This window comes from Dipodomys ordii, unplaced genomic scaffold, assembly GCF_000151885.1.
Source record: "Dipodomys ordii isolate 6190 unplaced genomic scaffold, Dord_2.0 Scaffold227, whole genome shotgun sequence".
Classification (NCBI taxonomy): domain Eukaryota; kingdom Metazoa; phylum Chordata; class Mammalia; order Rodentia; family Heteromyidae; genus Dipodomys; species Dipodomys ordii.
In genome coordinates, this window is record NW_012267443.1 from 1868773 (window position 1) to 1892931 (window position 24159).

A 24159-nucleotide genomic window follows, 5' to 3' on the forward strand; every position below is an offset into this window, starting at 1 on the left:
AACAGTTACTATTACTTGTTGTGTTTCTCCTTCTTCATTGCCTGTACTGCTCTGTTCTCACAATTCACAGGATTGTTTTTCTTCATGATTTATTTTGGGCCTTTTCCTTCAAGATTTAGAATTCAGTGAGGCTATTTCTTTGATTTGATCTCTTAGGTCACCAATTTGAGGCCCAACAACCATCATTTTCTCTTCAGTTTCCATAATACATTTTTTCCAGAAAATCAAGGAAGTTACTGTTATAACTAATTTGTTTAAAATGACTTTTTAAAGTCATACTTGAACATCTGCCCACTAGTAATGTTTGTTTCTCTTTGGTATTCAAGTTATATCATGGCTGTTGTGTGTTTTTTCCAAAGTCCTTTCAATGTGTTATTTTCTAGTTCATGGAGCTATAATCCAGTCCTGGTACCTATGTCTCACATGGTAAACACTGCAGTCTCTAATTCAGGTGACCAGCTATTACAGTGGACAAACCATCATTCCATGGGGGAAAAATCAGGATAAAATCTATCCATCCCCTCTTCTCTTTGCTCCCTTTCAGCTTCCTTGACTCAGTGATGGACAGAAAGTAGCCCTACAAGTTGATCTTCCTGGATCCTACTGCCTTTGATCCCAAACTCCATCATTTTCCTGAAGTATTTCTCATATGAGCCTTAACATGACATCTTTGCCCCACAAACAAAACGAAACAAACCATGGATTGTCCCTAAGCTCTTAACCTGCATCAGCTTCCTCCCTCACACCCCCTCTATCCCACTATCCTTGCCAGCCAGCTAATGGAGCTGGGTTTGAGTCAGGAGTAGAGGAATGAGGACACTTTTCAACCCACCATCAACTCAGAATCCATACTCTGTGCATGTTAAAATGGTATCTAATCCTAGAAGAAAGGTAAAACTTTAGGGAAATAACCCCGGAACACCAATGGAGCAGTACACATGCACCACAGCACTCATGTACCTTTCTCAAGCTCAACTGGGAAAAGTTCCAGCTTTTCCACACGCTTCTCAAGTTCATATTCAGCAGATGCAGCCACAGGGTCAACTTCTTCATTTCTCCTATCATAGTCTTCATTGGAGTATGTGTTGAAAACCTGAAGTAATAGGCCAAGAACAAAATGAGAATACATTTTGCTTTCTCTACATAGAAAGGAAAAAAATCTTCTCGGTCACCAAAGCCATGGAACTTTATAAAAGTCAATAAGATGATTTTCTTCTAAACAATCATTTTTAAAATAAGTTTTTTATTGTGAAAATACTGTATAGAGGGGTTACAATCACATGAGCAAGGTAATGAGCACATTTCTTATTTTTTATCCAGCATTGTTGCCTCCTCCCTTGTTTTTTCCTACCATCCCTTCCCTCCCATCTCTACAACTACATTACCCCCTTCCCCCCGCCCCCAACCTAAATTGTAAAGTTCATTTTTCAACATAGTGTCTTGTACATCTCATTGTTGCAATGGGTCCACCTGTATTCCTATTTAAAGAATCATTTGTATTTAAGTTTAACTGAGATGTAAGAAAAAGGGAAAAAGTAACTTACTAATCTAAAAAAATATGAATCATTTTTTACCATCACAGAATGCATTATTTGAACAGCAGTATTCATCACCATTTAGATAATCAAAATGTAACAGATGAAATGGAATGTTATGTTGTTTCCTGATAAATCAAGGCAAGGCAAATGGAAGCTTCCTAACCAAATGCCACATTGTACCTCCTCTACAGTATCAACTAATTGGGACCAAGGACATAGCATGTCAAAACACATCAATGCTACAATTATGTCTTAATCACAACCATTGGAACTTTCTATTCTATCTTGTCCTGGACTATACTAGACTTTCTATTTTCTCATCTCTCATTGTTCTTGCATATGGATTTAAGTTAAATTTTCAATGGATATTTCTATTAAACAATTATCAAAATATTGTTCAAAAGCTGTAGGACAAATTAGGTTACTGAGAGTTTTCTAACATAAATCATTCAAAAAGATAAGACTAAAACAAATTGTGGCCTATAGGAAACTTGATTGCCCTTATTTCAGCTGAAATACTTGTTTTATTTGAAATGAAACTAAAGTAGTCACCAAATCATACACACCTGCAATCCCAGATTTTCAAAAGGCAGAGATAGGAGGATTGTAGTTTGAGAACAGCTGATGCAGAAAGTTAGCAAGACTTCATCTCAACAAACAAGCTAAATATGTGGCACACTTCTAGAGCTAGCCACTCAACATCAGAGGTAGGAGGACCATAGTTCAAGCCCTACATTTTTCCACCATATTGAAAATTATGTAATCAAAATGAACATCTCTATGTAATGGAGTCTATACTTTAAAAAAAATCCATCAGAATATGCTTCCTTCCACAGAACTCTCTAATTACACTTCCGACTTTCTCCTAGTACTTTTGATCTTTCACTTATATTTTCATCACTGTTCAACAAAAATGTATAGAGTACCATCTCTTGTCTGACATTGAACTGGACACTGGAGAAGGCACAGTTTCAAGCAGCTCATGGGTTAGGGGAGGGATACAGAAATAGAAATTAGCAACTGTGATATAAAGCAATAACTAATATAACAGGGATATTCCAAGTAATTTGTTATATTTGCCTGAGAAAAGGAAGAATTTTTTAGAGTGGAGAAAGTTTTAGTGCAATCTCAAAGAAAAGAGAAATTCTAGTATAGAGGAGAAATGTGTTTCAAATATAACATCACACACAATCTCAATACATATACACAAAAATGAGTAAAGAGAAATGTTTTTGAAAAATGGCCAACAGTTGAATGGACCACATACCATATTGCTAGGTGAGTAACTTCAACAACACACACACCAAATACGTATGTGGGCCTGGGTCTTACATGTCCTTGAAACTAATGTCAAGTGCAGCTGGAAGCAATTTCATTCCTGTCTGTTACTTATCTATCTCTTTCAAAGATTCAAGAACCTGATGGCATGGGTTTGAGTTCATTAAGGTAGTGCTAGTACATGATCAAATTCACCTGAACATAGTATGTAAATGAGTGAGAGAGAGATACAGTGAGAGACAGAGAAGGGGGGTGGAAAGAAACAGGGAAAAAGAAGAGGGGGGGAGGAGAGAAAGAGAATGATATATGTAAGGGCAAGGTGCTTTAAATAAATAAGCAATTTTTTTAGTATTTTTTTCAGGATAAAAAACACCCTTAACACACATCCTCCCAATTAAGACGCTATAAATCTCATTTTCAGATATTCCAAAATTAATAAAAAGAAAAATTTACAAGGTTATATTTAATACTAAAACTAATCATTTTTGAGTTATCAGTCAGGTATTTATATAGTCATTCTGTACAAGAAAAAATAACTTGTAAATTACAAGTGCATGCATAAAAAAGTTGAAAAAACTGGAATTCATTATTTTCATATTAAACGATTATTTACTTGGAACAAACAATAAATTCAACAGAAAAAATATTAAAACTAATTATTAGCAAAATGATGTTAAAAATTGGCATTCAAAAAGTATGCTTATCTTATAAAAATGTAAAAATAAATGAGAAAATTTAAAACTTAATAAAGTACTGCCTATAAGTATTCAAGGATTTCCTTCTCTAGAAACTTGAAAAAGAACATAACAAGCCTTAAAAAGTGTGAAGCAAAATTACCTTCCAGAATTGAAATCTTTAAGATAGTAAAAACACCCAATGCCTTGAATTACTGAAACAATATCTCAACTTATGAGTTCCCATCATAAATTTTAATCCCTACCTATGTTAATGGAAATAAATAAGCTGTTTGAATAAACATAGTGAAGAATGAAATAAACCTATTGTATAACAAAACAAACAATAAACTTCATCAAGTAAAAAACAATAAAGTTTTAGCCCTAGGGTAGATTTATTTTTAGATCTTATTTCATTTCATTCATTTTCTGTTCAAATTAATCACTGCAATCCATTTATTAGATTGTATTAAAAAAAGTGATATAGCTGAGGAGTCCTACTTTGAATCACTAACAAAAATAGAATTCAATGTAAATTTACCTTAAAATATGTGGGTAGGTAGTTCAAGACCTCCACTCCCCATAGATACAAAATCTATAGTTATTCCATTCCTTCATACAAAATTGATTAGTGTTTGTATATAACCCACACAACCTTCCCACACACTATAAATCATCTCTGGATAATTATAACACCTAGCACCATTATGAATGCTACATAAGTATTTGTTATATTACATTGTTTAGTTGGCCATGGTAAAGAAAAATATGTCAATATGTCTATGTTCAGACTTTTTCTCTGAATAGTTTCAATCTGTAGTTAGTTGAATCTATAGACATAGAAACCACAGATATACATGACTGATGATTTATACCATAAAAGTGTTAAGAGGGAAACTGGGACAATGTCCAATTAACAGACTAGAGAGAAATTCACAGATGCTAGAAATCATAAAGGACATGAATAAACTATGTAAGTAAAAATTAATGCTAAGGAGTTGGGATTATATATCTTAGTGGCAAATCCCTTGCATGGCAAATGTGTTGCCCTGTGTTCAATCGCTAGCACCACATGATCATAAGTAATAAAAATTTGTGTAGTTGGGCATGACAGTGTACACTGGGAATCCTTACACGCTGGAGACTCAGGAGACTGAGATGTGAGAATGACGATTCAATGCCAGCCAGGACAAGAAAAGTCCATGACAGTTTTTGCTCCAATTAACCAGCAAAAAATTGGAAGTGGTGCTGTGGTTCAAATGGTAGAGTGTTAGCCTTGAGGGGGAAAAGAGACCAAGCCAAAGTGTAAAGCTCTGAGTTCAAGCCCTAGTACCAGCAGGAGAGAAAGAGAGAGTGACAGAGACAGACAGACAGAGAGGGACAGAGAGACAGAAAGAAACAAGGAGAGGGAGAGAGAAAAGAATAAAGAAAAGAAAAAGTAAAGAAAAATATCAAGGAAATACAACAAGGTGAGACCATGTATTATAAGAAAGGTTTTTTAAAAAAAATCTTCAAGAAAGAGTGTAAAATATAAAGAGGACCTAAGGAAAAACAAACTTTTAAAAAGTCACCCAAAACTGAATTTGGGGATGGAGGAGAGGCAGGTTAGAGGGAACACACTTTCTTAGCAGATGTGAGGCTCTAGTTTATACCCCTAATACTGTTGTTTGCAAAATTCTAATTTGAAATGGCATTCATATTTTATGTGTAAATGCCTGTGGTCAAATGTTACCTATAAACAAATATTTATACAACTATTTGCAAAGGTGTATGTTCAAGAAAGTTCACGATAGAGCCATTTTAACAGTCCAAAGTGGGAAATCATCCACCGACAGTGAAAATCATGCTAACTCATGAAATACAGAAATAAGTAAATCTGCAGGGGCTGAGGAAATGCATATCTCTCATGATATGGAAGGCTCTGTGCCACACACATCAGTAACCCAGAAGGGCACAGTACAGACACAGTTTCATCAGACACAATACATCAGTTTCTATGACTCCCCACTAACTACTCTAGTTGAAAGCCTTCTAAATTCCCTACTTATATAGCTTTTAACAAGTCACAGAATCAGGCTTAGACTCTCTTTCTTTATTCACAAAGTAGCTGTTACAAAAATACTTGCCCCATGAGATTATTGTAAAAGCAAAATAAGGTAATCCATGCAATCATGTTTGGTTCAAAATGGGATGATAAGAAAAATAATAATTCCCTGGATACTTCCATAGCTTATACTGTCATCCACAACAAGCAGATTTTGAATGTTTCATCCACTATAATCCTTAATGCCACCTAAAGAAAATATAAATAAATGAATAAATAAATAAATAAATAATGTTGGAGTACAGCCTGTCAAAATCCTATGTGCAAGTGCATGTACAATTGATGCACATTGGTTTACCTGGACCAGGAAGATTCTCAAAACGGAAAAGAAGCTTGCTCTACATAAAGGTCTTCCCTTTCATCTATACTGATTTGATTCTCTCCCCTTCTTTATAAAAGTACTACTATTTATGCTTCTATTACCTTAACTGCTCTGCAAAAATATGGATAAATAATCAATAATAATCAGTGCTTAATCATGGTATTACTGTAACACACACATACATACCCACACACACACACAAAATCTCAAGGCCAGCAGTATCTGGGATACTATCAACACCCTTATGACAAATATATAGTTTTATTTCAGTCACCTTCCAGTTGCTCCTGTTTTATTTCACTGAGAAAGGGAAACAAAAGGATGTTTAAATTTAAGACTTCTTGTTTCAGAGCCAAGAAATGAAATTCTCTTCCTTGATTAAAGGAAACAAAGAAGACCTCATCCACTGCTTCACGGCAGTGAGGCTTTCAGAACTAACAAGGTCACACTCATGTTTAGCAAGGAAGCACAATTCTGAACCAGCAACTTAAGGCTTTGAAAACAATTAATAAAGTAAAACTTAGCTTATTACAAAATGACAACTAGAATCATTATCTTACATTTTTGATCATTTGAGCTACACTCTTTCTAGACAATATTTTCTCAACAGTAAGAGAAAAAATTATTTCTTTTACTTCCTTATGACACATTTTCTTTAATCAGTGTAGTTCAGAATAAACCCAGCATTTGCTGTAAATACTGACTGGAAGGAATCTACAATGCTCCCACAAGGTCTCAATTCCAGCTGTAGTCTGGGTTCCACTTAATCTTCCTAACACATCAAAGATGGAAGTGTCCCAGGTTCTAGCATGCTGAGTTTCAGAGGACGGCCTGGCACAGTGTGCTCCTGGAGGGAAGCCAAGCATTCGCAGGCTCCCACAAATGACTGTGCTCATTGCAAGCTTCCTTGGCAAAACCCTAACTCACCTTCACATGATTGCAGTGTCTTTGCTAGAGGCATTAGGCTGAAACTAACAGTAGGCCTGAGAAGCCTGTCCCTTCCTCAAAGTTTTAAAAGCAAATTTGGCAATAAAACATCAAGACAGTCTTGATACGTCTTGGAACAATGTATCACCTCAGATTTCCTTTTGTTCCATCAGAACTAATTCATAATAGATTTATTGTTGGGTTCCTATCACATAATGAAGCCAGTCATACTGGAGTTCACAACTTGGAAGCATTTTGCATTAAACATATCTGATCGTCTCCAAAGAGTCTAAATAGGGGAGGGTTTTGTCTTCCTCTTTTACTATGTTATAATGAAAGAAAATATCAAACTAAATTCTGATACATGTCAAAATATTGATTGGAAGGAACTCCTACAAGAGAGACCCGTAGCCCTATCTCATAGGTATTACTAAGCCCATATTTGTCCTTAAGGCATTTCTATAAGAAACTTGTATTGAAATTTACACAAACCCATTAGGATTCTACAGGATCAGGTACCTATCAGTCTACCTAAATCTACAGGTACTACGCAAGACCAAATGGAAGACTATAGTTAGGTGCTAACACTAAAAGCTGGTAACTTTCTGGCCTTTCTGACTCAAAATCCATTCATGTAAAATATTTCTAACAACATTGACATAACTAATTTAGCAAACTTCTTGTGTAGATTTAAAATGTTTTTCTTTGGAGTACAGACTTCTAACTGGGGGTCATTCAAAACTACTACCCTAATCCTGGAGTATGGATTTGTGAGTAGGGTAACAATAAGGCTCTCTTAACTAGTAATACATATCTATATACATACATATACACATACATATGCAATCATGCATACATATCTACATACAGTGGATATGCTGAAGTAATTGGAATAAAATTCAGTTAATATAAAACTTCCCATAAAGTTTATTTAACTCTTTACCAAGTGATCTAGTAAGTAAGGCAGAAAAGTACAAAGAGAGTGAATACTTTTCATATTTTTATATGACAATCTTGAGACTGAGAGCACAATACTAGCTAATAAAGACCAATTCTATAAGGTCAAGGGTATATTTCAGTCATTGTAAGCCTCGTATGGATACTAAAGAACAGAATGTTTAGAAAAAGAATCCGCCGGACATAGTGGGAACTAGAGAGCCATACTAGTTCAAAAGGCAAAAGGAAAAGCCTGTATTTCTCAGAGTTCTCCAGGGAAACAGAATGAAAAGGATCTATATGAATATTTATTTCACATGTGCAATTAATTCATTTTATTTATATTAAGGTGTATTTGTTTTAAGAAGCTTGCTCACATGATTCTAGAGGCTGGTATGTCTAAAATCTACAGGGTAAGCAAGCAGGCTGGAGATGCAGAAAAAAAGAACCGAGGTTGAGGAAGGGCTCGTGTCCAAAGGCAATCTGCGGGCAGGAGTACCTCTTCTTCTAGGATGATAAGACTTTCTCTATAAAAGTCTCCAATTGATCTGATAATTCCATCCCACACGAAGGAGGGTAATCTGCTTCAGCCTAATTAAATCTCATCTTTAAAAAAAATGTCAATTTCCCTAACATCAACTTATCTGACCTTTTCTGCTTGATTCAGACATATACTAGTTATTGGAATTAAGGGAAACCATGGGACCTATGTTCCTTTGGGCCTGGCTTACTTCACTTAATAGAATTTTTTCCAAGTCTTTCTATTTCCTAACAAATGTCATTCTTTCTGATGGAGGCATAGAATTCCATTGTGTATATATACCACATTTTATTGATCCAAATGAACCCTAAGATATATATTCAAATGTTTTTTTTTTCTTTCATGCGATTGTTTCCAACACACTTATAAGATTATTTCTTTGTTGCTTTGTATGTCCCTCCCCCACAGTATAACCCCTGCTTTCACTGTATTTGATGTCGGTATAATTTGTGGAGGGGAAGAGCAAAAACAAATCGTTTAAATAGGGATACAGGTGGACCCATTGCAACAATGAGATGTAACAATGAGATGTACAAGTCATTACATCAAAAACGAACTCTACAACTTTGGTAGTGGGGGGAAGGGGGGAAGGAGGACAGAGTGGGGGGGGTGGGGGGAGGATGGGAAGGGATGGGATGGGAAGGGGAAACAAAGAAGGAGGCTACAATGCTTGATAAGAAATGTACTCATTTTCTTGCCCATGTAATTGTAACCCCTCCGTACAGTATTTTCACAATAAAAAAAAAAGAAATACAAAAAAAATGTCTAATGGAAACATACAGAATCATGTTTTTCCATCACTGGCAATCATTGGCTTAACCAAGTTGACACCCGAAATTAGCCATCACAAAGCCCATTTAAACAGAATAGTCTCTGGCTTCAAAACCTAGACGTGAGACATTTAACAAGGATGATCAGAGAATTAGGCTTTACTTAAAAACACATAGAAATAAGATAACTTAAAAATTTTGTTTGAATACTCCTGACAGATTGAGTTTCTCATGTGGATAATATCCAAACTCCTAGAAAAGACAAGGCTATTTTAACTAAGATGCCATTTGGGCCATGGGTGGCAATCAGTGTTCTTTCTGAGCCTGGTCAGCTTACGGGCCCTACATATAGGAAGACAGGACCAGTTCCGATCCTTGGGCCACCGGGGTCTACAAGCAGTTCTTAATTCCAAGAGATAATTAAAATGCTTTGCACTACATATTACTCTAATGAAAACTCTTTATTCCTCTACATATTTGATGGTAAGTTAATTAAATTCATGAATTCTAAGTTGTTGCAGATATATATATATATATATATATATATATTTGTTCAACTTTTTTTAACATTACCACATAAATATACATTATGTTAAGTTCTTAACTCATATCTTTATCGAATTCTTCTTCATTGTTTAAAATACCACAAATTGTCATATCTGCCCCCAAATATATTCATATAAAATACACAAGCTCCCATCCAGATCCCCCTCAGTAGATGAATGGATCAAGAAAATATGGTATATACACACAATGGAATTCTATGCCTCCATCAGAAAGAATGACATTGCCCCATTTATTAGGAAATGGAAAGACTTGGAAAAAATTCTATTAAGTAAGCCAGGCCCAAAGAAACATAGGTCCCATGGTTTCCCTTATTTGCAAAATGAAATGATTTTGCCTTATTAATAGCTGGCTTCATATATGTAAACAATTCATAAGTAAATATAAAGAATATGCTCCTAGAATTAGAATAGCTATGATTAACTACATGGAAAGTCATAATGTATATGTACATATATTCACATATGAAGCTAAATTCTTTTTTAAAAGAACTATTTTTGTTTATTGATAATTTCTCTTTGAAGCCATCATCTTTTTTTTCTTTTATTTAATTTAATTGTCAAGGTGATGTACAGAGGAGTAACAGTTACATATGTAAGGTAATGAGTACATTTCTTGTCAAACTTTATACATAAGAAATGATACTCAAAATAAGTGGACTTTTCTTAAGGACCAAGGACTTTTCTTAAGGATCAAGTTTCAAAGCTAGCACCTGCTGACGAATCCCAAAGACTTTTCTTTCCAATAAAAACCAGGAAAAAGCTAAAACTGGATATGAAGGAATGGCTCAAATGGTATAGCACCCACCATGAATGAAAAAGCTGAAGGAAAGCATAAGGCCCTAAGTTAACCACAAAAAAATATTGAAATAGACAACACACACACACACACACAGAGAGTTTAAAAACAAATTCACTTGACAAAAATAGTTGATGCTACTGAAGTAATCAGGGAAAAACTTCCTTCACCAATAGATACAAACTTATTACAAAGTTGTACAAATTCTAAGAGAATTAAGCCAAATTACTGTGCTGTTGTTGTTTTCTACTTGACACATCAACAAGAAACTGGACAATTCTACTGATGTTCATGTTTTCAAAATTGTAATAAATAATTGAACTTTCCATGAAAAATTAGCAATGTTCTCTTTCAGCTCAGCCAGACTTTTCTTTTAAATTGGAGACATATGCTTTACAAACTGACAACTGGTGGGCAGCATGAAATAAACTGGTGGCCTTGGTAGAGTTCCTACTGGACAGATGGCCTCATCACAGAAAAATCTGATGAATTAGCCCAAAAGGCACATTTTGAGAAATGATCTTCTAAGAGAAATAACTGACTCCTCAGACCCAGAAGTGAATACATTTGTACAGACGCGTTAAGGATGAGTTCGTAAACTAGGGTCTGTCCCAGCATTTGTCGTGGCAGTTGGTGCTCACTTCTTTCGAGACAAGTGCCAGCAGTGTGTTTGTAAAAGCCCACAAGATATGGTTCTGAGTTGTCTCAATAGGAAACAGAGGGATAGGAATGCTGGAGTTGTATGTATACCAGAGGGGAGAAAGAGGAGCATCAACCACCCAAAAAGTGTTTCCAAGCTTCTCTTGAGCATGAAAAGGGAAAGTAAGGCTTGCAAGTTCCTCAAGCACAGTTTACACTTTCCCATACAAAACCCCCAAGAGTAATCTGGCCTTTGAAAGGAGACTAAGAAATATCATGAAACGTAAACATTGGTGCTTGCGCTCTTGTGGGTCCTGGAGAAAGTATCTTAGGCCCAAGATTTTGCCTGGAAACAATAAAATAGACTTGAAAGGAACTTCACTTTCTTCAAGGAGATTATCAGAAGCAGCAGCTATAAAGGAAGTAGGCTAAAGGAAGAAGTGCTCCCAACACAAGGAGTTCTGCAGAACTGCCAGCTGTACACTGACCAGGGTGGTAGAAAAGAATGCTTCTGGAAGCATGGATATATGACATGCTACTGGCTGACTTAGATGTGGTTTCAATTTGTTCTCTAAGGGTTCACCTGTTAAAAGCGAGGTACTCAGGGTGGTATTCTTAAGAAGTAATGTAGAACCTTTAACAAGTAGGTCTAAGAGGGAGACCACTGTCTCAACTTGGGGTGTTTCATTTAGAGGGGACTGTGGAGCCCCAGTCTCTGGTTGTCTGGTGATATGATTTCTCTCTCTCTTGGATGTTCTCCTGAGTCTGTCTTAAGGCCCTCACTCAGGCCAAGCTGTTGCTGGTATCATACCCTTGAACCTTCAGAACTATGAGCTAGATAAACATCCTTTGTAAAGCACCCAGACACAGGTATTTTTATGGAAGCAACCAAAGTAGACTAATTCAGCAGTTAATCAAGTGCTGAGGATCTCAAGAAAGGTAGCTAGTAGGAGGGAAGAAATGTGATGCAAAGCATTCAAGTATTAAGGGATCTAAAACTGATTCTGACCCTTACATTAAAAGGATTGATCTTGGTGCAGATGGTTCATGCCTATAATCCAAACTACTCAGGAGATGGAGATTGAAAGGATCATGGTTAAGGATAGTCTGGGCACAAACATAAGAAACCATCTCAATCAACAGCTGAATATGTAATTGCAGTCCTGGAGGGTACAGGCATAGACTCTATTCAAAAGAATGGAGGCAGAAAGACTGGGAAGCCATGGATCAAATGGTAGAATCCCTACAGAGCAAACACAAGGCCTTAAATTTAAAACCAAGTACCATCCGAAGAAAAGAGTTAAAGACAGACTCCTCATAGCAGTATGATGGTTTTTGATGTGTCGACATCACTACTATTTCTTTTTACTTAACCAAATGATAAGCCAGATGTCACTGAAAAGGTATTTAGAAGCCAGGCATGGTGGCTCATGCCTATAATCCTAGCTACTCAGGAGTCTGAGATCTGAGGATTGCCAGCCAGGGCAAGAAAGTCTGTGAGACTCTTATCTTCAATTAACCACTCAGAAAACCAGAAGGGGCGCTGTGGCTCAAGTGGTAGAGCACTAGCCTTGAGCTGAAGAGCTGAGGGACTGAGCCCAGGCCCAGAGTTCAAGACCCATGACCCACCAAAATAATAATAATAATGAAAGAAAAAGAAAGACAGAAAAGAAAAAGTATTTAGAGATGTAGTGCAAGTACAAATTCAGTGTACTTTAAGAAAGGGACATTATCCTAATAGGAATGGGTTTGATTAAGTTAAAAAGGCTTAGCAGAAAGCTAAGGTTTCTTAAAGATAAAAGATAAGAAATGTACTCATTTCCTTGCTCATGTAATTGTAACCACTCTGTATGGTATTTTCACAATAAAAAACACTTATTAATAAAAAATTATTATGGCACAGTAAAAAATAAATAAAAAATTAAAAAGTACTGCCTGTAAATTCAACTTCAGTGCCTGCCTTGATGGTTTAGAACTTTAACTTTGTTAATGAAAACCAACACTTGAAGTCTTCATCAGGGCAAAAGGTACAGTATACAGAGAAATTGTGGTTTTTGTTAGTTTTTTTCCCATAGAATTTGTCAATTAATCCTCTGGTTCAAAAGTGGCAGTGGGGCAGATAAGGTTAGTCTAGAAAACATTAGAATTCATGCAAGTAGAAATAGTACCTAATATATCTTAGAGCTTATAGTTTCAAATAAACACATACATGCACACCTTTGTTTCATGTTCCAACGTAAAATAGTAATGATTGAGAGACTGAGAAAATAGTAATGCTTAGGAAATAATTTAAAAAGTCAAAGCAGAGAATAAATCTTCTCAAACTACTGAGCCTCTGAATGATAACTATAGATATAGAAGTAAGTAATCTTTGTACTTCCTCTCTTTTCTGAACCATTGATTCTTACTTCCACTGTATAGGACAAAGGCTTGCTGGTGGACACTGTGTTTGGTGCTAGGAACTGAAGTCAGGCCTGGGACTGTAACCAGCATTTACATTATATAAGAGCATGGGCAAGGCAATATCTAGGAAAGAGGGTATGTGAAGGAAGCAAGAAAGTAGTTCCTGAGTTTACCGAAAATAGAGACTTCACCCAGAAACTTTTAAAGTTAGTGAGTGATGTGTGGTAGGGAGGCAGGGTTAGGTATCCTTGAAGGAAGAATGGCATGAATTAGATAGAAATCAGGGACAAGAATAGAAGCACAGAGCAAGAAGCAATCCAACAAGGCTGGGGCTGGAGTGGTCAGTAGATGTTAAGACATGGGCCAAAAGTATGCAACAGAGCTTTGGGACAGATGGAAGTCTGTAGAGATAAAAACAATTTTTCTAATTTGGGGAGGAGAAGGGAAATAACAAAATGCTGAAATAAGGAGACAGGCTGACCCATTGTAGCAATGAGATGTACAAGACACTATGTTGAAAATGAACTTTATAGCTTGGAGTGGAGGGGGAGGGAGAAGTGGGAAGGTGGGGAGGGAAGAGATGGTAGGGGAAAAACAAAGGAGGGGGTAACAATGCTCGATAGGAAATGTACTCATTACTTTTCTGATGTAACTGTAACCCCTTTGTACAGTATCTTTACACTATATATATATATATATATATATAAGCACATACTGAAGAAGAGACCACTTCAAACATTTTTCTTTCTGAGAATAGTCATTTATGAAAAAACAGTAGAGGAACAAGTGTTCAAAGGAAAGAGAGGAGCTAGGAAACCCTAGGAATCCTCCATCTACTGTTGTCCTCCCTTTAGGGACTTGCTAGGAGTCCAGGTTTTAGGTAGTTGTGAGACCTTTCCAGAAAGTACCCTATGCTGTGGCAAATCAGTTACACGTGCAGAAAGAAGGAAGGAGATACTGTCACTCCGACCTGATTCAGAGGCTGAAACAAGAATAAAAGTGGTCTTGATCTCAGCCGACTTGTGAGAAATCCCTAAGTACTGGGCACTGAAGTCCTTCTTCAGGGTCAACTGGGCACAAGACACAATGCAGGGATCACATCACCACAACAGTGAAAGACTTCCTTTGCTGACTACATCTGTAACATCTTTAGATCAAAGTAAGTAGAATACACGTACACTTAAGGCCTATCTACAATCCTGCAGTTAAGTAACATGCTAGTCTCTATAGATCAATCCTGATGATATTTAATACCATCTTCAAGGGAAAAATAATACTGAAGTTGACAATTTCCTAAACTCTCAAACAGGTCCAAACATTGAGAGTTGAAAGGAAATGTTCTAGTAAACACTCCCAGCACCAGCAGAGATCTATAGAGTACAAGCAAAAATAATAAAGCTCATGAGTCAAATATGCTTTATTTTTAAACTCTGCAAACTGAGGCCAGACATCACGTGGGGCAAAAAAAAAGTGAAAAACAAGAATGAAGCACAATCAAGCAATTGTTAGGCACTGTTTCTAAACATAAGGACACATGCCATGATACAAGGCTGAGCTTGTAAAGCCAAGACGAAATGCAAAGGGAACTTTACTGCACTCTGGGTAGCTGGAATCCCTGTTTACATTAATCATGTTAGCTCTACTAAGCAGGAAAGACTACTTTTCCATAAACAAACTGTCCCCTTCCATTTAGACTGCTCCAAGAATTACGGCCAAACATAATTGAACGATTGTCACTGAAAATGTCAATATAAAGCTAAGCCTACCAGTGCTATCTGTCTCATGTTTCTCTTATTTATAGGCAAATCCTAAAAGGCAGGAGTGCTTTTGCAGGAAACAAGATAATCAGTGATCTTTATCAAAACATGTGTAGATAGTGTTGTCACATTATTCTTGGTGTGTGTGAGGTGAGAGCTGCCAGGACACCCTTTACCAAGGGATTAATGGCCAAATCTGGGGATCTCTGACCCTTGAATCACACTAAGCTCGACCTCATATATCTTGTAATGGAAGTGATAGCTTTGTAAATATTGAGAGAATCAGTATGCCTCCTAGTTTCCACAACCTCAGAGACAGTAAAACTGGCTGGTAATTTCTCTGTTAAAATAGATAAATACTCTGTAAACAGAGAGGCTAGAGCAGCCCTTCTAGCTGGGCCCCCTGACTGTGTGAAGATAGTCCACACTTCTGACCAGCATGATGCTTAACAGCATCTCCAATCAGATGGCCCCTAAAGAAAATTATACTGCTGCCCAACCCCAGTCTTCTGAGAAATCTCCCATGTTTGAAGATAGCAGGATCCTTCTGTTCACAGGGACTTGAAAGGACAATCACAAACAGCTGTACCTCTACACAAAATTAGCAACAACAAATAAAGTCAATTAATTTTTTAAAAAATCTCCTATTGATTCTAGATATCGAAGGATTTTATTCTACTCCTGGATATTCCCCCGTCTGTTCACATCCCCCACTAATTAAGTTACCTTGTGATTTACCTTACTGCATTCCATTTCAATAGTCTGCTATGACACACGACACACCACAGCTCAGTGCTGTTTCTAAAGTGTCTCGTTGTGGGGGTCAGCCTTAGGAGAAAGAACTGGGATGAACAGACAAGAAAGAATGAATTTCTGAATGAGTTCTTCTGTATACCTTTTTGAACTTTTTGCATATTAAGGTATGCAAGAATTACATTCTAATGGCTATAGAAGGGGAGAGAGTCATTCTAAAAAGTGTCCTAAGGTTCTCCAAAACAAAGTTCTAACACTCAGAAAAATGCCCAATCCAGCCTACAGGCTGATCTTCACTCAGCATGATTTCCCTTTACAAACCCGCTACATGAAAATAAACATGTGTCAAATAAAAGTACTACTTTGTTATACTTTACAAGGCCTTTAAGTTTCTCTTTCCTATCTGTTTATCACATTATGATATATATTAGACTTATTTGTGATCATGATTTCAATTCAAATGAACTATGAGTCGGGAATGGGGAGGTCTGATTCATCTTTCCATCGCCTACTGTTCATTATGTTAGTACAATGAACAGTTTTAATTGTTGGTGACCTATGTCGTTATAATACTCCAAATGAAAACCACTTCTAAAGAAAAGAAAAGTGACCTTTTAGAAGCATGAGATCATAAAAGATTTAAAATAAAACCAACTTCAAAAAAGTAAGTCCTAACAGTTTGGGATGATCTTTCATAGAAGTCTATTATCCAAACAAATCAGATAAAATACCCTGTTCGTTAGCACAATCATTTATTTGCAAGACTGTATTCTAGAAGAGATGACTGAATAACAATCTTAATGATGATGTCAGGGATTGGTTATTCCCTCTCAAAGGGATATTCATTACTAAAATTTATATATAATTTGTCATTCCTAGGCTTGAACTCAGCCTCTTTGTCCTCAAGAATAGCATTCTACCACTTGAGCCACAGGGCCACTTTGGCTTTTTTCTGAGTAGTTATTGGAGATAAGAGTCTCACAGACTTTCCTGTTCAGGCTGTCTTTGAAGCATGATCCTCAGATCTCAGCCTCCTGAGTAACTACAATTATAGGTATGAGTCACCTGTGCCTGGCTAATTTTATATCTTGTCACAGAAAATCTGAATATAATCTTATATGTTCCATGTTAAAGGGTTAGTTGGTTCCTAGGAAAATAATTTATAATGCTTCCTTCCCCTTTTGATCAACAGAGTGTGACTGTTTACTTTGGTAGAACTCATAATTTGTTTAATGCATTTTGGAACTGTAAAATTGTCATTTTTAATAAGTTTTTATTGTGAAAATACCATACCGAGGGGTTACAATCACATGAGTAAGGTAATGAGTATATTGCTTATCAAGCATTGTTGCCTCCTACTTTGTGCGGTCACATGTCACATAGTCAAGAGTAATTACCTTTATTGATGATAAAAGTATACTATTTAAAAGATATGGCATCAATATTGAGCCCCCTTGTTGTAATGAGAAATTCACAGGAAAAAATTAAAAATATAAAGGTATTTCAATGGTTATTAGACTGTTCATTTAAACAAATAAATACATAAAAATGGTTGGCTCCCATGGCAGCGTTGAGTGCAGCATCTGTTACAAGGGGTCAGTTAAGGCCTTAATGCCCCACAACTGTGACAGACCTGCTGATTAAAATACAGCAGCCACTGTCCCAGTTGTACATTCTAGTCATGGTGGTCCAACCCTGAGAAACTCCATCTGCTGGTGCCTGTCCTCTCCCAAGCCAAAATACAAGCCATCCACTGTGCAAGAACTTGTTCTGATAAAACCTGTTCCCATGTCATCTCCACCTGCCACACTGACATTCGGAAAATGCCATTGTGTTTCAAACCAAAGTGTAAATGTACTTAAATATCCCTTTGCCTCTTATAAATCACTGTAACACAGCAAAGCATTTAGGAACAAAGTGATTAGTACAGAGAAAACTATCTTCAACCCTGTCACTTTGGAAGACACCAAAGGTACAATATACCTCAGTTTCTTTAATATTTTTACTACAATGGTATCCTCCAATTTAATGATCTCTCTTTTCCCAGAACTCCGGGAAAGGAGTTTCGCACTCACTAAATACTTAGCTAAATACTTACTTACATGCCTACTTTTGTTTGATTGAATAAGTCTCATAAATATGAGAATAGGGTGGTTATGAATACATCTCATAACCATCTTCACAACAGAACTGGTGTCCAATTCCCACTGCATCTATAGCATTAAAGGACAGTGTGCTTGATGCCTGGTGTCTTCTCAACGAATGATTGCTGTTAGAAGTGCCTTTTGAGGGCGATAGCCTGATAAATGCAGCTCTTTTGGAAATTCTGTAACTTAACCCCCTTGACCAGGATCCATTCATTCATCAAAACAGCTGTTCAACTTTTCCAGCTATGTGTGCAACATGAGCAAAGGGATCTTCCTCCATGTCTGATCTACCCTGCTGGCTTCCATGGGTATTTAGGGCACCCCATATTCTAGCAGCTGCTACAATCAGCAGAAAATGAAACACAGCCTGGAACCATCAAAAACTAAATGACATCAGGCACAGGGGAGCAGAACAGTTGCTCTGCTGTTGGCTGGGCCTGTTCCACTACTGGCCTTCCTGTGTTACTTCTAACAGTACATAACAGAAATGTGTACCCTTCAGCACCTCTTCTCAGAAGAAGAAGATCTCAACAGGGATCCTAGGTGGGCTCATATGAGAATCTACCCACTAGTCTACAGACAAATAACCAATACGAACAATCTGTCCTACAATTCTATTGAAAAATAAAGGGAATGATGAAAATGAAATATACAACTTGTAGGTGGGAATAGGAGGGAAAACTGGGAGAAAGCAAGGGAAGAGATGATATTGTCCAAAAAGAAATGTACTCTTTACTTGACATGTAACTGCAAAGCCTCTATACATCATCTTTATAATAATAATAAATATAAAAAAATAGAGAGGGCCAGGAGCTGGTGGCTCACGCCTATAATCTACTAAAGAGGCTGAGATCTGAGGATCATGGTTTAAAGCCATCCATGGCAGGAAAGTCCATGAGACTCTTATCTCCAATAAACTACTCAGAAAAAGTCAGAAGTAGCTCTGTGGCTCAAGTGGTAGATGACTAGCCTTGAGCACCAAGAGGCCCAAAATCAGTGCCTACGCCCAGAGTTCAAGCCCTAGGACCAGCAAATAAACAAATAAATAAATAAGATACGTTTGGTGAGGTACATTGTATGCACATATGGAAACATTACAAGGAAACCCATTTGTAAAACTAATATATGGTAATATAAGTGGGAAATAATTAAACTGTTATATGTCAGGACTTCGAAGAAAGCAAGAGGATTAAGAGGATTATGAGTTTCAGGCTAACCTGGGATATAAGAGCAAGACCTTCACAGAAAACAACAACAAAAAAACACAGACAGACAGACAGACAAGAAAGAAGGAAGGAAGGGAGGGAGGGAGGGAGGGAGGGAGGGAGGGAAGAAATAATAAATGCTATCTGAACAACACTCATTACCAAACCTTGAATGATGAATGGGTAGTTTTTCCATACAATTTACAAGCAAGTTTTTCCAGACTTTTATTAATTTACAATATATTTTGCTGATACTTCAAATATTAACTATAGCATGATAACTGATGTTTCTAATGATGAACTTCAGTAACAAAAAGAGGTTATATTTTATAAATCTTATACATAAAATGAAATCACCTTCAACCATATTTAATATAATAAGCCCATATTTGCCAACTAGTTTAGAAACAGTTATCACTAACCCAAGAAAAGGAACAATGAATTTTGATCTTACTGAATCAAGGGCCAAAGGCTTGATCTTCAACAACAAAGGAAGTTTATGGTTTACTTCCTGTTCTAAAGCCTAGTTCCTGGAACATTTTGATGGTAATTCAGAGACTATGCTATAGGAAAATCAAGTGAATATTCTCTTTCTGACATCTGTCTTAAGTGCTTCTCAATGGAAAATAATTGATCATGCTGAATTTAAAAAAATAATAATAACCATGTTTCAGTTGATGATTCTTAGCCTTTGGATGTGCCTGTTTATTGTGGAATAACTTTTCTACCAAAGGAAAATAAGAATCAGTCCCAAACTCCATCTATAGGCGATTACAGTAAAGTGATCTATCTGAAGAACAAAACATGATTTAAAACTCAGCAATAGTATCAATTAGTTGAACTTTGGAAAGCAGTATGGATGTTCCTCAAAAGATTCCACATAAAGCTCGGCATTTATCCAAATGATCACACATAAGACCATACTAAAGCTACTAGCTTGAACACAATTGCTTCACTTGAGGAGTTATGGCTTAAGTAGTAGAGCACTACACTTGAGCAAAAGCAGCTCAGGGACAGCACCCAGGCCCTGAAGCCCAGCACTGGCAGAAAGAAAGAAAAGAAAAAAAAAGAAAAGAAAAGAAAAGAAAAGGAAAGGAAAGGAAAGGAAAAGAAAAGAAAGAAAGAGAGAGAGAAAGAAAGAAAGAGGGAGGGAGGGAGGGAGGGAGGGAGGGAGGGAGGGAGAAGGAAGGAAGGAAGGAAGGAAGGGAGAAAAAACACTTAAATTGGACAAAATGATAATAGTTGTTTCAAGATAGCTAGATTACTAATGTTAAGATTCTTGGATTTGGGTTTCCCATAAAAAATGGAAATGAGAAACTTCACCTATTTTCTATGGAAAAAGTAATTCTTTAGCATTCCCAGTTATAAATAGATGCCAGCATGGTGACTCAGCGGAGCTGCTCTTCTATGTTTGTTATCTTAAGTAAGTTGACCTTTTTAGGCCTACATCTTTCTCATCTGTAAAAATGAGGGAAGCAAAGTAAATGGTCTCCCAGATCATGTTAAGCTCTGAAATACTAAAAGTCTACTGATGCTAAAACAACTATTTAGAAGCAGCAAACTATCTTTCCATTAATGGTTTCAGTCTAAGCACTGGACATGACTCCTTGTTTCAAAGGAAGAATGGCTTATCTACTAGGCTTTGTTTGAAGAGGCATAATTAGTGTTAGCCTCAAGGTTCCCACGCATACTCTTCCCTGCATGGCCACCAGAGGCAATAAATTGAGTCTGTTTTAAACAGGGGATACTTTAATCTCTAATATCTCACATGGTCCTAATAAATGATAAGACTACATATATTAGGCTTTATCTCATATAAATAAAATCAGAATATCTGACTATTAAAAAAGGAAATGCTGATTAAAAAGGTGTGTAGTAGGAAAACTTATTATTACTGTTAGGTTTTCTGGACAGGAATTTACAATTGCTATTACTTTGAATGTTAAAAGAACACAGATGTGTGTGTGTGTGTGTGTGTGTGTGTGTGTGTAAAATTAAGCATTATATTCAGAGACATTTGATACATAAGGTGATACTAGGAAAAAAAGATGAACCAAAAATTTAAATCTCTATGGTTAAAAATATATAATAAATATATATATTAGGCTCTTCAAACTCCAAAATTTAAGAAAAAAACTTTATTTGTTCAAGTTACATGGGCATATTCTATTATACATATAGTTTGTTCTCTTCTATTTTTTAACTCTCTGATTACAGTGTCTTTCTGTGCAATGTCTTTCACAAACTTTAGGGAAACTGACAATTCAAAGTCAGACAGTATGTGCTAGGTGCTGTGGCTCATTCCTATAGTCCCAAATATACATGAGATTAATAAGTGTCTAGAAGATGAAATCAGAGGTTTAGGTGTAGTAAATTTGACATTCTTCAAAATCTGAGTTCTTTCCCTTCTCTCTGAGGTGAAGAATGCTCTTCGCACTGATAAACTACACTGATTATGACATCTCTGCTCTCAGATGTCACCCATGTTAGCCCATACTTTGACTAAAGTACTCCTCAAAATACAAGAATTTTATTAGAACTCTGATCTGCTTATGAGCCCCAAATTTTTGCCTCCTTGGTTTCCACTTTTTGAAATCTCTAGTGGTGTCCTATATGCCATAGAACAAAGTTGAAACAATATAGCATTTTTGGTTTTTTTTTAAAGCTGATATCAGAGTTGGAATTCAGGTTCCTCCTGCACTTACTTGGCTGGCAGGGTGCCGCTTTGGCTTTTGCTGGTTAATTGGAGATAAAGTCTCCAGTTAACTTTTCTGCCTGGACCTTTCTGCCTGGCTAAAAATGAGACATAAGACCCTTCATGTCTTGGCCTCCTGAATAGGTAAGGTTCGCAGGCATAAGTCATTGACCTCTGACTCAAAACACCACATCTTTAAACCAGTTTTGTAATATTCCTGCTTCCTATCTTCTTCCTGACACACTCTTATCAGTATCTCCAGAAATCTCAACATCTCAAGCAGTTTTGAACAAAGAGAATTCCTGTCATAAATTCCTCTTGCCTATCTCAGCAACTAGATGGCCTCTGAGATTCAATGGAGACGTGATTTCATTCAGGAGCCTTTGGATAGGCCTGGAGATAAGAGATTGCACTGGCAAGTCTTACAACATTTTTACCTTCCACCTTGGTACCCTCAGTACAGATAGATACCCTTAGAAACTAAACACTATAATTACAAGCAGCTTTATCACATCAAAGCCTCAGCGAAGACCATAATTTAAAAAAAACAACATTTTTCAACAAACTATAAAGTTTAGCATTGCCTATACTTATTTGAGCATGTTTTTGCAACCCACTCGCAGCCATCTTTAAAAAAAAGAATGAACAACCAAAAGAAAACCACATATTACTCCACTGGAAACATGAAAATAAACATCTAGCCCTGTTCAATAAATGTTTCATTATATTTTACTTTTTCTCAGTAAACTATGAGTCAGTCCTATTCCTTAATTTAGTAGAGACTATCAAAGAAGGAACTCAACAGAACTGTGAGCAAAGGAAATATATTTATTTTATTACATTTTAAAACAGATTAAGGAAACCAGAAGTTTTAATGAGATATAAATACATTTTCAGAATGAAAGTATTTCTCTTTAAATAAAATAATAAAACTGTACTGATCAATTAGAGAAAGAGAAATCCAAAGCACATCAGCAATTTCTCAATGAGAGGGAACTAAATACCTGGAACCCAGGCATTCACACCTGGTTATGTTTATGCATGTCTTAAAGGGTGAGGAAATATTCTAGCACGTAGATTCACAATCTCAGCACAACGACTACATGTGTTAGTGTGCTCACTGAATAGAGCTACAGTAATTCAAACACTCAGTTCTATAGATCAACCTTATGCTTTTATTTTTCTCATAGTGCCAATTCTCTTTTACGTACAAAAAAGAAAAAGAAAAAAAATTCCTGAGTTTCACTGACTTCTTGTCTAAAGTATTAGCTTTTTGAGTTATCTTCACTATTTGTGCTTGAGGTTATTTTTGCTGATCCTGAGCGAATTTCAAGTGTATCATACGCTCCCTCATATTTCAATGTGTATGTTTTCTTACTCAAGTATAGTAGACACACAACATAAACTAAAGAATGCTTGACCTATTGCATCAAAACTAGGGTTGGATGTTAAAAGCAACCTTGATTTCCCTACCTTAGTATTTAAAACTGACTCCAATCTGCCCTTAGTGCTAGTCCATTCTTTATATTTACAAAACCTGCAGCTAGCCATGCTACAAAGGTATTCCAGAGAAGTCATCCAAGAAGACACTTTAAGGCTGAAATTACATGAAAATACAAGGAAACCTATTGGAATGGTTCCAACAAAGGGGAAAGGAAAGTTATAGAAGAGATGGATTTGATCTGGACTGTGGGATACATATATAGAAACATTACAGCAAAAGCCTGCGTCAAACTAATAATAGTAAAGAAATGAAAATATACAGACTTACCACCTGGCGAGTCTATACAGAAGAAAGTTGATCATGTGCATATGGAGATATGTTTGAGGATGCTAACCACTATTTAACTATAATATGGTTTATGATTTACAATTTAATGGTTGAATACATTCTCAACTGCTGCTATAATGTACTAACTCTACAGATTACAACTAAGTCTGTCAATAAGGACAGACCTCAAAATAATAAACTCATAAATGTCACCAAAAAAGGTAGATTACTTTTTAAACAAGTTTAACATGTTTAAAGGAAATAAAATACTTGGTTATTAAAAGCACCAAATTCAGTTGAGAAGAGCTGAAGGATGGTTTTATGCAGGTGATGATGA

General features: G+C 36.4%; 1 protein-coding gene across 1 annotated transcript in view; it reads right to left on the minus strand.

Annotated features, from left to right (window-relative positions):
* Positions 1–24159, minus strand: part of Ppp1r9a (protein phosphatase 1, regulatory subunit 9A) — a 251716-nt gene that overhangs the window by 98034 nt on the left and 129523 nt on the right. Inside the window, exon 3 of the mRNA XM_013035860.1 lies at positions 961–1093. Within this exon, the coding sequence (XP_012891314.1) occupies positions 961–1093 (133 nt within the window). The remainder of the gene's footprint in view (positions 1–960; positions 1094–24159) is intronic.